Below are 16,602 nucleotides of genomic sequence, written 5' to 3'. Positions count from 1 at the left end.
CTCTTTGCCACATTTCCTTCTCATGAATTTTCTTTTTTTTTTTGTTTTTGTGTTCTTTGTAATTGTATTTCTTTTTTTTTTTTTAATTTATATATGAAATTTATTGTCAAATTGGTTTCCATACAACACCCAGTGCTCATCCCAAAAGGTGCCCTCCTCAATACCCATCACCCACCCTCTCCTCCCTCCCACCCCCCATCAACCCTTAGTTTGTTCTCAGTTCTCAACAGTCTCTTATGCTTTGGCTCTCTCCCACTCTAACCTCTTTTTTTTTTTTTTTTTCCTTCCCCTCCTGAATTTTCTAATCATGTTCCTTCCGTGTCCTTTCCCATTTATTTAGCCAAGCATTGGCCATAGCCCATGAATCACTATATAATTTGTCCTTTCAAATCAAAGGAGCAACTAGGCGCACTGTTGAATGGTTTTCTGATTGGGAGGATTTCCCTTCACCACTGTCTTTCAGGGAAGTTTCACCATGGGACTGCAGTGCTACGGAACTACAGTTCACTTCTGGGAGATGCCTGTATATCATGCGGGACTTGTAAACCAGGACCTGAGTCTTCTTTTTTCCTGCTAACCGATCATATGGAGCTCTCATGAGGTCATAGGTGCAGAGTAGTAGAGAAAGTGAATTCCATCTCATTCCACCTTTTGTGTTATTCATGCCTTTCATTTATTTATTTTCTGTTTATGTACATGAGTAAAATTTATGTGTAATTTTATTTTCTTTCTTTTTTTTTTTTTTCTAGTTTTGATACCCAGGGTATATTAGCCTCAGTAAATGAGTTAGGGAGTATTTGTCTCACTCTGTTCTCTTGAAAAGTTGTATCAGATTAGAATAATTGATTCTTTGTGTGTTTGGTACAATGGTAAGGCTGTTATGTTTTTGTTTGTTTTGGTTTTGCTTAGGTTTGGATTTTTTTACTGCCGATTCAATTTCTTTCACATTTATAAAACTATTCAGGTTTTTTATTTCTTCTTGAGTCACTTTGGCCATTTGTATTTTTTTTTGGGGGGGGGGAGTGGAATTTATCCATTTCACCTCAGTATCGACATATTTGGCATAATACTGATCATGATATTCTGTTATTATCCATGATGTATTATGGGTAATTTCCTCAGATCTGTTCGAATCGCTAATTACATTTATGGTTGCATCTCTCCACTCTTTATTATTTTTCATCCATATTAATCACTGTGATAAAATATAAAACATAAAATTTACCACTTTAACTATTTTTAAGTTTTAAAAACATTCGCAGTGTTGTGCTACCATCATCACTGTTTATTGTACAGAAGTTTTTATCATCCCAGACAGAAACACTCCCCACATTAAGCAAATGCTCTCCAGTCCCCCTGTGTCTTCTATTCTGCTTTCTGTCTCTATGAATTTTCTTCTTCCAGATGACCCGTACAGGTGGCAGCATACAATAGTTGTCCTTTTTTTGTCTGGCTTATTCAATTAGCACAGTGTTTTTAAACTTTATTCATGTAAGAGCATGTATCAGAGCTTCTTTCCCTTTTATTGTTGAATGATATTTCATTGTGTGTAATTACAACATTTTGTTTATTCATTTCTTGATGGACACTTCAGTTGTTTCTACCTGTTGATGATTGTGAATAATGCAGCTGCGATTGCTGATGTACACGTACTTGTTTCAATCCCTGTTTTCTGCTTTTTGAGGTATATACCCAGGAGTGGAATTGCTAGGTCATATGCTAATCCTGTGCTTAATGTTTTCTGAAACCACGCAACTCTTTTCCACAGTGGCTGTACTATTTTGCCTTCCCTCCAGCAATGTACAACGTTTTCGGTTTCTCTATAACCTAGCCAACACTTTCTGTTTTGTTGATGGTAGAAATGCCCTTCTGGGTGTCAGGTAGCTTCTCAGTGTGATTTTCATTTGCATTTCTCTAGTGACTAATGACACTGAGGATCTTTTCACTGGTTATTGGCTGTACGTATGTTTACGTTAGAGACATATTGATTCAAGTCTCTCGCCCATTTTAAAACTGGGATTCTTTTTTTCTCTATTGTTGTGTTATAGGAGTTTTTAAAATATATTCTGGTTATTTGATCTATGATTTTCAAATATTTTTTCCCATTCTCTGGGTGGTCTTTTCCCTGTTTTGTCCTTTAATGGTTTGTAATTGTGATGAATTCCAATGTATTTATTTTTTCTTTTGTTGCCTGTTATTTTGGTGTCATAGTTATGAAACCCTTGCCAAATCCAAGGTCATGAAGATTGCCCCCTGGTTTAAGAGTTTTGTAGTTCTAGCTTTTTAATTTAGGTCTTTAACCTATTTCAAGTTTATTTTTATATATGGTACAAGGTAAGAATCCAACGTCATTGTTTCCGTGTAGAGATCTTGTTTCCCTGCATCAGTTGTTGAAAAGACTGTCCTTTCCAAATTGGGTGTTCCTGGCACCCTTACTGAAAATCAGTTGTATGAAATGTAAGGTTTTACTTCTGGGCTCTCTATTCTATTCCATTTATCTCTCCTCATGCCAGCACTCTATTTTTTGTTCTTTTACTCATAGCCTCAGGTGAGATAGACAAAATGCCTTCTGTGGAGTAAGTATTTGCTTAGTTCACACATACGAGTATCACCAACTTCATATTAGGTCCCTCAAACTGACCTCCTGCCTTGCTTGGGGTCCCAGCATTCTTTCCTATTTTTTGAATACTGTATTAAATGAAATCCAGATTATGGGCCATTATGACATTAGTTGCCTTCAGAATAAACTTTGGCTCCAGGGCTCTCCCAGTGGAACTGTATTTTATCATCTTGCCAGCATTCTGTTTTATCTCCTACACTGCTGGTTAAAGTCATTAACACAGTTTTGTGCCTTTTCAAATGTTCTTCACCGGGAAGGGATTCTCTGCATATCTGGCCCACCATATGAAAGTTGAGAAAAGGACTTTTAAGATCAGTAACCCATTCTTGATAATCTGCTTATGTATAATTAGAAATAATATATTATGGCATTTATATACATTTTTCTAAGCAACTTTCATTTTAAATACATTACTTGCCTAATTCCATTACCTGCTTTTATAATTTTTCTAAATAGCCGTTACTATGTTACTGCATTAGTACTTTGGATATAGTAACATGATTTTCTGGTTGCCAGTATTATGAAGTAGTGGTTAATATCTTCCAATATCCTACACAAATCAAGAAATCATAGATAACACTGCATTTTACAAGTTGTAGCTTGTATGGGAGAAATGCAGTTCTTTGTCGATAGAACATTGCACATCCACTGTTGTTTGATAGAACAATTTGTACTTTATTAACAATTATTATAATAAATATCTTTCACTTTTGTATTTTCTTAGTTTTACAGTCCTTACTTAGTATTGGTATGCTTAATCTCTTTTTTTTTTTTTTTTTTTTTTTTTGCAGGTTTTCTTTAGGCGATGCTAGGAGGCCTCTTCATGAAACAGCAGTTTTGGTAGAAGATGTGGTACACACACAGTTAATTAATCTGGTAAGAGCGTATATAATCTTATTTGGTATTTCTCCATTCTGCTCCTAGCTGCTTCTGTTGGGATGGCAAGCCAACCTTTTTTTTTTTTTTTTTTTTTTTTTTTTTAAAGATGATACTTCCATTTGGAATTCTTTTCTTGTCTGCTGGAGTCAGGTGTAATTTACATAAAACCAGATTTCACCAATCCACGTGCATAATTCAGTTTTGACAACTGAATACTGTCGTGTGACTCCAAACACAGCATGATATAGAACGTTTTTTTTTTATCAGCCAAAAATGTTCTCTCGTGCCCCTGGGTATAGTCAGTCCTTTCACCTACTCCCTGACCCCTGGTAACACTGAATTGTTTTTTCAAAACTTCTCCATATTGCACTTCAGACTTACAGAAGAACTGCACAAATAGTGCGTAGAATTCTGAGAGACCTTTCATCTTTCTTTCGTTAACATCTTACGTAACCACAGTACTATTATCAACAACAGGAAATAACGTTGCTGTAATACCTTTAATGAAATTACTGACCTTATTTCATTTTCATCAGTTCTCTTGGTAATGCTCCTTCCCTGTTCCAGGAGCCAGTCCGGGATAACACATTGTACTTTGCTATCCTGTCTTTGTAGTCGTCCCCTTTCTAGGATAGCTCCTTCGTCTTTCCTTGTCTCGTGGCCTTGACGCCTTTTTAAACTTACTAGACAGTTGTTTTGTAGAATCCTCTCCTTTTTTCAACCCGTCTGATGTTTTCGTATGATTAGAATGTGGCTATGCATTTTTGCCAAGAATACCACGGAGGTGATGTGTCCTTTTCAATGCGTCGTATCGTTGGGGTTCATGTTGTTGATGTCTTATTTGTGATCTTAACCTTGACAAATTGGCTGAGGGTATATATACTGAATTTCCCCGCTATAACGAAGTTACAAGTTATTTCTTTTTGTTGTAAATAATTATCTTGGGGGAGGTATTTTGTGACTCTACAAATATTTTCCTTCTCTAAAAATTCGTGCCTATTTGTTTGAACATTCATCCGTGGATCTTGTCTGAGACAGTTATGACTGTGGTATTTACCTAATAGTGGTTTTCTATTTGCTTGTTTCCTTTTATATTTTTTAATTGCAGTTATCCTTAAAGGAATACCTATCCTTCATCACCATTTATTTATTCAATTTTTAATGTATATTTGTATGGACTAATGTATATTTAAGTTTTATTCTTAGAATCATTAAACAATAATATCATTATTTCTATTGCTCAAGTTGTTAGAGTATTGGCCTTTAGGAACACTTCCGTGTCCTTTTCCCCTTTTCCCATCAGGTTTTTGATCCTATGTCCCATATATATTAGAGATATCAATCCTTTGTGGTATATGATACAAATATATTCTTCCACTGTGTGTTATCTTTTGACTTTATTTCTATGGGATTTTTTAGACATGCAAATATTTTTATTTTAAGTGAGCCAAATATATCAACCTTTTATTATCTTAGGCTTTTGAAACATAGTTAGAAAGACTTACTTTATATTGAATTTGGAGAAGAATTCACCCATGTTACCTTCTGATACTTGCATGGCTTCATTTTTAACATTTAGATCCTTAATCCATTTGTAGTTTATTCTTGTTATCATGTGAGATACAGATCTCATTTTATCTTTCTTCCAAGGACTACCCAGTTATACCATCCATACTTCCCCTAATGATTTGAAATACCCCCTTTGTCATATACTAAGTAAGCATATTTGGGATCTATTTATGATTTTATATTTATTATTAGTGCCTTATTTTTCTATGCGTGTGATAATACATTTTAAATTATACAGGCTTTTGGGACCCCTGGGTGGCTCAGTCGGTTAAGCGTCCGACTTCAGCTCAGGTCATGATCTCACAGTCCAGGAGTTTGAGCCCCGCGTTGGGCTCTGTGTTGACAGCTCAGAGCCTGGAGCCTGCTTCAGATTCTGTGTCTCCCTCTCTCTCTGCCCCTCCCCTGCTCATGCTCTGTCTTTCTCTGTCTCAAAAATAAATAAAAACATTTTCTAAAAATTTAAAGTATGTAGGTTTTATGGTATATTTTAAAGATTGTTACAACTAGATTCTCCTTGTTATTTTTCTGTGTGTTCCTGATTATTCTTGTATGTTTATTTTTTTATATGAATGTTAATATTAGATTTTCTAGCTCCATAAAGTAGCTTTTTGGTATTTTCATTGAGATTGCCCGAATTTATTAATCAATTTAGAGAGAGCTGCATTTTAAGTATGTTCACTCAATCTGAGAATAGGGAATGTCTGCATTTTTTTCAAAACCACTTTTGTGTCTTTCATGAGTGTTTTAACATTTTTCTTCTATAGGCTACACATATTTCTTACTATATTTATTCCTACGTATTTGATTTTTGTTGCTACTGCAAATGGACTTTCTGTATAATTGCATAATAGCTGAAAACATCTGAAATTGAAATACATAAGTCTACAAATTCAAAGAGTTAAGCCAACTCCAAATACAGTAAACCCAAAGAAATGCATGTTAAACTGCTGAATACAAAAAACATAATGTAAATCCTAAAAGCACCCAGATTTAGAAGCACCTGGGTGGCTCAGCCAGTTAAGCATACAGCTCTTGATTTCGGCTGAAGTCATGATCTCACGGTTTGTGGGATCGAGTCCTGAGTTGGGCTCTGTGCGCTCTCTCGCTCTCTCTCCCTCTCTCTCTCTCTCTCTCTCAAAATAAATAAACATTAAAAAAAGTTTTAAAAAAAAATCACCTAGATTTATTACCATAGAGGAAGAATGACTTGAATACAAAATTTTAATTAGAAAACACAGAGACTAGAAGGAAATGGCACAAGTTTTAAAGTACCGGATATAGAATTTTCAGTTGGCAACTATTTTAATCTGACTCCATATTCACATGGTCTTCTTTTTCCCTGTGTCTCCATGTGTCCTTCTATCTTTAAAGAAATGACCAGATATTTACTATTTAGTATATTAAATCTATACATGCTATTGTCTTCACATCGCAGTGTTGTAGCTTTAAAGAGTCCTGTTTTTTTACGGGTGTGTGAGTTGGAGCCCTGCGTTGGGCTCTGTGCTGACAACTGAGAACCTGGAGCCAGCTTCAGGTTCTGTGTCTCCATCTTTCTGTCTACCCCTTCTCTGCTCACATTCTCCCTCTCTCTCTCTCTCTCTCTCTCTCTCTCTCTCTCTCTCTTTGTCTGTCTCTTTCTCCAAAATAAATAAACATTTTTAAAAAATTTAAAAAAAATAGAGTCCTGTCTCTTTTTTTTTTTTTTAATGTTTATTTATTTTTCACAGAGAGACAGAGGCAGAGCATGCGTGGGGGAGGGGCAGAGAGAGACGGAGACACAGAATCAGAAACAGGCTCCAGGCTCTGAGCTGTCAGCACAGAGCCCAACGCGGGGCTCGAACTCACAAACCGTGAGATCATGACCTGAGCTGAAGTCTGTCGCTCAACCAACTGAGCCACCCAAGCGCCCCAAGAGTCCTGTCTTTTAAAGCAAATAAGGTGCAATCTTTTACAATTACCCACATATTTACCATTTACCATGCTCCTCATTTGTTCTTACAGGTCTGAGTTGCCATTTAAACCATTTCCTACAGCCTGAAAACTCTAACATCTTTTATAGTAAAGGCATGCTGGTGATGAATTCTCTTCAGTTTCTTCATCTGAACATACCTTTTTTCACATTTTTTTTTTGAAGCGTATCTTTTTTGTATGTGGAACTCTAGTTGCTAATCTTTTAGCAGTTGTGCCCCTCCAGTGTTTCTCAACATACATTAGTTTCTGATAACAGCATACATTAGTTTCTGATATTCATGTGTTCCCCTGTATTTGACATGTTGTCATTCTCTGGCTGGTTTCAGAATTCTTTATTACTGGATTTTAATTTGATGTCTGAAGGACTGACTTTCTTCATGATTATCTTGCTTGCAAGTTTGCTTTATGTTGTTGGATCTGGTAACTAATGTTTTCCACTAATTTGCAAAAGTTTTTCGCCATTATTTTCTGTGTGTGTGTTTTTCATTCTTCAGTTTCAATCACATGTGTCCTGGACCATTTGTTATTATTTCACAAATCTCTGAGAGCCTCTAAATTTTTCTTCAAACAGTTTCTCCCCTCTGCTTAGTTGTTACTGTTTGACTTTGTAGTTTCTATTGATTTGTCTTTAAGTTCACTGGTCCTTCTGTACCCTTTAATCTACTGTTTAGTCCATTTGATAGATATTTCATTTCAGTCATAGTATTTTCTATTATACTATTTGAAAATGCATCTTATTGGGCTACGATGCCCCTTTTGAACTATGGACACATTTTTGTATTGTTGTTACATTTTAAATCTAGAAGCTCCAAGTTACATATAGGAGTTATTTGATGATGGTCATTATAGTAGTATAAACAAGAGTTTGCTTATGTTTTTACTTGAAGGAACTTCTTATTAGAGTATATGCTTACTTTTCCTTATCCACGTATTATTTAAATAATAATTTTGATCTGTTGTGAGATTGGCCCTGTCCTAATCTCACAAAATGTAAAGTTGAATGAGATACCTTGCTAGAGAAAGATCTTGCTTTTTTTCCCCTTTGCCATATTGAGGCGTGCATTAGAGTGAGTTCTTCAGATGAAAAGAATAATAGAGAAATGGTTTTTAAAAGTTAGTTGTTTTTTTTTACCATTGTATATTTGTAGCCATTATAAATTACGTGTCTGCCGATGTGTGTATGGGTTTTATGCCCCGTTTTGTAATTCTCTGTACATTTAACTGCTAAGACTAGTTTTTTCTTTAATTCTTTTATTCTGTGTTTATTGAGATATAATTGACATGTAGCATTATATAGGTTTAAGGTGGACAATAAGATGATTTGCTATGTTTATATTGTGAAATGATTACCACATGAAGGTTAGTTAGCACATCCACTAACTCACGTATTTGACATTTTTGCATGAATAATGAGAACATTTAGTATCTACACTCTTGGCAACTTTCTGGTATACAATATAATATCGTTAACTATATTCACCGTGCTGTCCAGTAGGCCCTCAGAACTGATATATCATGTAACTGGGAGTTCATACCCTTTGACCACATTCTCCCATTGCTTCCACCCCTCAGTCCCTGGAAGCCCCCAGACTACTCTCTATGAGTTCAGGGGATTTTTGTATTTTTCTATTATTATTATTATTTTTTTAGATTTTGCATATAATGAGATTATTCAGTATATGTCATTCTCTGACTTATGTCACAAGCTGAATGCTCTCAAGGTTTGTTTTATGTTGTTGCAGATGGCAGGAATCGTGGAGGGGTTTTTTTTGTGTGGCCGAATAATAGTCCAGTTGCATGCACACACATACACACACGTACAAAACCATGCTTTCTTTATCCATGTATTCATGATCCACATTTGGATGATTACTGGGCTTTGGCTATTGTGAATAATGCTGCAGTTGCACTGTGGTGCAGATGTCTTTTCAAAGATTTTCTTTCTTTTGGATATACACCCAGAAGTAGGATTGATGGCTCTGGTGGCAGTTGTTCTTTAATCTTCTTGAGGAACTTCCATACCGTTTTCCATAGTGGCTGTATCAGTTTATTTTCCTGCCAGCAGTGCACGAAGGATTGCTTTTCTCCACATCTTCGCCAGCACTTGTAGTGTCTTGTTGATAGCAGTCATTCTCACAGGGATGAGGTCATACCTCGTGGTGGTTTTGATTTGCATTTCTCTGATGATAAGCAATCTCGAGCAGCTTTTCGTATACCTGTTGGCCATTTGTGTGTCTTCTTTGGAAAAAATGTCTACTCAGGTCCTTTCCGAATTTTTAAGTTGACCCATACTTTCGTGTTCATGTTTTATTTGATAACCTTTAAATCTCAGTGAAAACAACAGAGAGGGTTTTTTTTTCCAAGTTGAATGGCCAAATAGAGAGAAAGGACTTGTCCAAGTTAGGAGCTTATTAGGTGCTGGAACTGAAGGCCTCCAGAATTGAAGCCTCCTTACCCCCTTCCTCTGGAGTTGTATGATAACCCTGCATATTTTGGGTATTCACCACTATCAGATATAGGGTTAGCAAATGTTTTCTCCCATCCCATAGGTTGCCTTTTCATTTTGTTGATTGTTACTTTTGCTATGCAACAGCTTTTTAATTTGATGTACTCTCGGTTATTTACTTCTTGTGCTGGTGTCATATCCAAAACATCATTGCCCAGATCAGTGTCAAGGAGATTTTTACATCAGTTGTCTTCTAAGAGTTGTATGGTTTCAGGTCTCACATTTAATTTTTTATTCCATTAGGAGTTAATTTTTGTAAGTGGTGTAAGATACGGGTCCAGTGTCATTCATTTGCATGTAATGTCCAGTTTTCTAATACCATTTATTTATTTTTTTAATTAATTTTTTTTAAGTTTGTTTATTTATTTTGAGAGAGAGAGCAGGGGAAAGGCAGAGAGAGAGAGAATCCCAAGCAGGCTCCACACTGCCAGCATGGAGCCTGACGTGGGGCTCAAACTCACGAACCCTGAGATCATGACCTGAGCTGATATAAAGAGTCAGACACTTAACCAACTGAGCCACCCAGGCACCCCTCCACTACCATTGTTACTGTGTTTTCTCCATTTAGTATTCTCGTCTCCCTTAATTTTAGTCCACTGTGTATACATAGGGATATTTCTGGCATCTTAATTCTATTTCATTCATCTATGTGTCTGTTTTTATGCCAATACCATATGGATTTACTGTAGCTTTGCAGTATAGTTCAAAATCAGCCTGTGGTGCTTTCTTCTCCTTTTCTCAAGATTGCTTTAGTTATTCAGTGTCTTTTGTGGTTCTGTATAAATTTTAGGATCGGTTTTTCTATTTCTGTTTAAAATACCATTGGAATTTGATAGGGATTACATTGAGTCTACAAATGGCTTTGAGTAATATGAACATTTTAACAGTGTTAATTTTTTGATCCATGAGCACAAGATATCTTTACATTTTTTGTGTTGTCTTTAATTGTTTTTATCAATATCGTACGGTTTTCATTGTAGTGACATTTTACCTCATTGGTTAAGTTTAAGTATTTTATTCTTTTTGATGCTATTGTAAATTCAGTTCTTTTCTTTATTTCTCTTTCAAATAGCTCATTGCTCGTGTACAGAAACGTAACTGATTTTTGTATGTTGACTTTGTATTCTGCAGCTTTCCTGAGTGTTTTGGTTTTAATGGTTTTTTGTGTGTGGATTCTTTATATTTTCTATATATAATATCATGTCATCTGCAAACAGACAATTATATATCTTCTTTTCCATTTTGGATACTTTTAATTTCTTTATCTTGCCTAATTTTTCTGGATAGGCTTCCAATATTGTGTTGAAAAAAAGTGCTAAGAATGGGCATCCTTGTGTTGTTCCTGATCTTAAAAGAAAAACGTTTAATCTTTCAGTGTTGAATGATGTTAGCTATTGGCTTGTCATATGTGGCCTTTATTATATTGAGTTATATTCGTTCTTTACATAATCTTTTGAGAACTATTGTCATAAAGGGTGTTGAATTTTGTGAAATGCTTTTCCTGCATCTATTATGAGGATCATATGCTTCTTTATCCTTCATTCTATTTAAGTAGTATATCACACTTATTAACCTGGGTATATTGAACCAACATTGGATCCCCCGGGGATAAATCCCACTTGATTATAGCATATGATCTTCTTAATGTACTATTGAATTTGGTTTGCTAGAGTTTTATTGAGATTTTTGAATCCATATTCATCAGAGATATTAGCCTGTGATTTTCTTTTCTTGAAGTGTCCTTATCTGACTTTGGTATCAGTGTAATGCTGGCCTAGTAAAATGAGTTTGGAAGTGTTCCCTCTTGAGTTTTTTGGAAGAATTTGAGGATTGTTTTCTTTAACTATTTGGTAGAAGTTACCAGTGAAACTGTCTGATCGTAGGCTCTTCTTTTTTGAGAGATTTTGGTTACTGCTTCAACTTCTTAGTCATGATTGGTCTGTTCACATTTTCCATTACTTCATGACTCAGTCTTGGTAGGCTGTGTATTTCTAGGAATTTATCCATTTCATCCAGGTTATCCAGTTTGTTTTCATTTAATTGCTCACAGCAGCCTTTTATGATAATTTGTGTTTTTGTGGTACCAGTCGTAATGTCTCCTGCTTCTTTTATAATTTTGCTTACCTGAGCCTTCTTTTTCTTTCTTGGTTAGTTTAGCTACACATTTATACATCTGTTTATATTTTTCAAAAAAAACTCCTACTTTCATTGATTTTTTTTCCTACTACGTTTCGAGTTTCTGTTGCATTTATTTTTGCTCTAATCTGTATTATTTCCTACTGCTATCTTTGGGCTTAGTTTGCTCTTTCTTTAATTCTTGTCATGTAAAGTTAAGTTGTGTATTTTCAGTCTTTTTTTTTTTACTTAAGAGAGAGAGAGAGCACAAGTCTGGAGAGGGGCAGAGGGAGGGAGAGAGACTCTTAACCAGACTCCATGCTCAGCACGAAGCCCGACTCAGTACTCGATCTCATGACCCTGGGATCGTGACCAATCAAGAGTTGGATGCTCTACTAACTAAGCCACTCAGGCATGCCTTTCTTTATTCTCTTTTTTTTTAATGTTTATTTTTGAGAGGGAGATGGAGAGAGAGTACATGCACACGTGAGCAGGGGAGGGGTAGAGAAAGAGGGAGACATAGAATCCCAAGCAGGCTGTGCAGTGTCAGCATAGAGCCCACACAGGGTCTTAGACCCACCACACATGAGGTCATGACCTGAGCTGAAATCAAGAGTCAAGCCCTTAACTCACTGAGCCACCCAGACACCTCCCCTTTCTTCATTCTTAATGTAGGCACACATTGCATAAACTACCCTCTTAGAACTGGTTTTGTTGCATCCCAAAAACTTTGGTATGTTGTGATTTTGTTTTTGACTCAAGATGCTTTCTGTCTTCCCTTTTGATTTCTTCTTTGCTCTCTTGGTTATTCAGAAGACTGCTGTTTAATTTCTGCATATTTGTGAATTTTCCAGTTTTCCTCCTGTTATCAATTTCTAGTTCTTTACCATTGGAGTCAGAAAAAAATAACTTGATTTATGATTTCAGTCTGCAGACAGGAATGTTTCCTGCCTGGTTCTTGTGCCAGCAGGACCGCTTGCAGTCAGCAGCTGGGAGTGACTGGAGCCCAGTTACAGGGCTCTTTCTGAATCCACAGAAGGACCAAGTTTGGCGGGCTTAGCTGCAGGGGCTCCTGGACAAGGCCAAGGTGGGCTGGAATCAGTGCAGAGGCCATTTCAAGTTCCACACCTGGGACTAGGCTGTGTCCCTGTTACCTGCAGCACAGGTGGGCATGACCTCTCCCAGATCCTTTGATATATGGTGCTAGTAATGGTACGATGGCCACGCAGGGCTATAGCCTAGCCCTCAGGGGTACAGGATTGTTATTGTTGCTTTTCTTTTAGCTGGCAGGTCACTGAACTGGACGCAAAATAGAAACTGCGTTGTTGTGAGCTAACTCACTTGTCTGCTAAGTTCTTACAACATCCTATACGGCTTTCTTGGCTTGGTCTCCTCTGCATCTCGCGTGAGCTGGTTAATTTCGGCATGTTTCATTCAGCTCTTCAGAGGAAAGGAAGACATAGTAGGAAAAAGTGGTTTAAATGTGGACACTTCCTTCACTTAGAATAGTATGCAGGCATAACACATTGTGGTGTTTTCTGTTTTCTTACTAGTTTAACTTTCTGTATTTGAAACGTATAGCTTATATTACATACGGCAAACCTGGTTTGTTTGTTTGTTTGTTTGTTTGTTTGTTTTTTGCTGGTTGTTGTTCAGCTCTGTGTGCTTTGGCAAATGCATAGGGCTTTATAACTACCACAACAATCAAGATTCAGAGGTTATATCACTTCCCCACAGACTCCCTTGTTTTACCCATTTGTATTCAAACTCCTCCTCTCTACCCCACCCCCTCTGTTCCTTGAGGTCCACATTCCCCTTTGGTGGAGCAGAATGAGAGAGCTTCTCATAACTTTTTGTGAGTGCCTGGTAAGCAGACATGAATTTACATTGTTTTTGTGTCCACGATAGGAGTTTCTAGTGCAAAATAAAACCCATGAAACTCACTGCCTATTTTTTTTTTTTTTTTTTTTTTGTATTTTCAGTTCTCATTTCCTTCTCAAGTCTGCCTCCAACCATTTACTTTTGAGAATTCTCAGATAGTTGTTGAATGTATTATATCCAGGGTTTTTATTGCATTCATTGGGAAAAGCAGTGTGGACTCTGCTTTTACTCCACCATAACTGGCTAGATAGTTGAAGTCAGTCATTTTTCTAAACATTGTTTTATCACCTGAGTCAATGATCCACTTTTTCTTTATTTAAAAATTATTTTATTGAGACAATAATTGACCTATAATATTGTATTTGTTTCAGGTGTATAACATAATGATTCAATATTTATATGTATTGCAAAATGCTCACCATATTAATGAATTCACTTCTCAATTTTTTCTTTCCTCTTTTTTCCCTCTTTGCATCAGAATCTTTGTATGTTTTTATCATAGCACATTTGTTCCACAGTGTTACCTAAGAATTCCTATTTTTGATATTGATGTAAGTAAAACTATATTGCTTCCAAGTAGGGATTCACTTGCAATTAAACAAAATAGTTTATTAATTTCGGATATAAGCTTATCAATTAAACAAGAGCTTGCTTCATTGGTTACCTTTGATGGTAGTCTCCTGATATTCTTGAAGTTTATACATCTATTTCTCTTAGTTTTAACCTGCATGTCAGAGCCTCTTTTGATGGTTTTTAAAATAATTTTTATTTATTGTTTAAAAACTACCATATTATATCTTGATGTCATTTGGTAACATACAGGGCTTTTATATAGCTAAGTCTTTAGAAATTGCTGTTCAGAATGCTGTGGTGTTCTCAATGTTGCAATGTCTTTTCAGACGTAGTAGTCATAGTATCTTAAAATATTCTCTATGTATTTACTGTTCCACTATGTGGGCATCCCTATGGGACTAAATCTTTAGCCACATAATCTAAAATGGTATGTAAGTAGCTGCCAATTGTTCTTTGCACATGAAAGTTATATTTTTTCCAGTGTCCTAAAAACAAACATAAATTAAGCAACCATTTAGTTTCTAGAGTGCGGTATTTTGTTTCAAACTGTTTCTTGCTTTGATCATTAGGTATTCTTTATTTCAGGTATTTATTTTATTCATTAATTTAGTAAACCTTTATCGAGTGACACTAATGTAGCTCTGATTCTACTGACAGTGAGTGAATAGAAAATTATCTTTGCCTTTGGGTAATTAACAGTTTTGTAACGTATGGAAATTAAATTTAAGAGGCGCCTGGGTAACTCAGTCGGTTAACCATCCAACTTCGGCTCAAGTCATGATCTCACAGTTCATGCGTTTGAGCCCCACTTCAGGCTCTGCTGGTAGCTCAGAGCCTGGAGCCTGCTTAGGAATCTGTCACCCCCTCACTGTGCCCCTCCCCCACTCGTGCTGTGTCTCTTTCAGTCTCTCAAAAAATAAACGTTAAAAAATTAAATTTAATTTAAAAAAGAAATTTAAAACCCATAAGGAAGAGAATACACATTTTTCTCTAGTGGATGTGTAACATTTTCCAAGACAGATAACATGTTAGGCTACAAAACAAGTCTTAATAAATTTAAGAGGATTGAAATCATATCAAGCAGCTTTTCCACCCACAGTGGTATGAAACTTGGAATTAATTAGTTACATGAAGAAAACTGGAAGATTCACAAATACATGGAAATTAAACAACATACTGCTGAACAACCAGTGGCTCAAAGAAGAAATCAAAAGAGAAATAAAAGAAATACTTTCAGACAAATGAACATGGAAGTGTAACATACCAAAATTTGGGGGATGTGACAAAAGCAATTCTAAAGGAGAGTTCATCGTGATAAATGCCTCCCTGAAGACATGAGACAAGTCTCAAACAACCTCACTTTACCTAATGGAACTAGAAAAAGAACAAACAAAACCAAAGTTAATAGAAGGAAGGAAGGGACAAAGATTAGAGCAGAAATAAATGAAATAGAGACTGAAAAGACTGTAGAAAAGATCAATGTTTCGAGCTGTTTCTTTAAAAAGATAACAAAATTGACAAACTTTTAGGCTCAGAAAGAAGAAAAAAGAGAGGACTCAAATAAGTAAAATAGGATATGAAAGAGATATTACAACTGATACCACAGAAATATAAAGGATCATAAGAAATTATTATAAATAGTTATATGCTAACAAATTGGACAACCTCAAAGAAATGGATGAATTCCTAGAAACACAACCTACCAAGACTGTCTCTTGGTGAAATGGAATATCTGAACATTCCAATTACTATTAAGGAGATTGAATCAGTAATCAAACACCTCCCAATAAACCACAGTCAGGGCCAGATGGCACCACTGGTGAAGTCTACCAGACATTCAAAGAATTAATGGCAGTCTTTCTCAAAGTCTTCCAAAAAGTAGAAGGGGAAGGAATTCTTCCAAACTCATTTTATAAGGCCAGAATTACCCTGATACCAAACCCAGACAAGGATGTCACAAGAAAACTCCAGGCCAATATCCCTGATAAGTATGGGTCAAAATCCTCAACAGAACATTAGCAAACCAGCTCAACAATACATAGAAAGGATCGTGTACCACGATCAAGTGGGATTTCTTCCAGGGATGCAAGTATGGTTCAACAAATTGTGACACACCGTATTAACAGAGAGAAGGATAAAAATCATACGATCATCTCAATAGATGCAGATAAGGCATTTGACATAATTCAATATCCACTTCTGTAAAAACTGTCAACAAAACACATAGAGAAGAACTGTACTTCAATATAATAAAGGTCATACATGACAAGCCCACAGCTAACATCATAGCCAACAATGAAAAGGGAGAAGTTTTTCCTCTAAGATCAGGAACAAGACAAGGATAGTTATTCACCACTTTTATTCAACATAATACTGGAACTCCTAGCCATAGTAGTCAGGCAAGAAAAATAAATAAAAGGTATCCAAATTGGAAAGGAAGAAGTAAAATTTCCACTATTTACACAGGGCACAATATTTATAGAAACCC

At 36.0% G+C, this 16,602-nt stretch overlaps 1 protein-coding gene across 3 annotated transcripts in view; it reads left to right on the top strand.

Moving 5' to 3' along the window:
• SUPT3H (SPT3 homolog, SAGA and STAGA complex component) overlaps window positions 1–16,602 on the top strand; it is a 550,537-nt gene that overhangs the window by 284,002 nt on the left and 249,933 nt on the right. For all 3 annotated transcript variants that reach the window (XM_086706992.1, XM_086706991.1, XM_086706993.1), the window contains exon 3: window positions 3,412–3,496. In XM_086706992.1, the coding sequence (XP_086563118.1) occupies window positions 3,412–3,496 (85 nt within the window). The remainder of the gene's footprint in view (window positions 1–3,411; window positions 3,497–16,602) is intronic.

The sequence above is a fragment of the Puma concolor genome, chromosome B2, assembly GCF_028749965.1.
Source record: "Puma concolor isolate L17-30 chromosome B2, mPumCon1.1.hap2, whole genome shotgun sequence".
Classification (NCBI taxonomy): Eukaryota; Metazoa; Chordata; class Mammalia; order Carnivora; family Felidae; genus Puma; species Puma concolor.
This window is presented reverse-complemented; position numbering and strand designations above follow the sequence as displayed.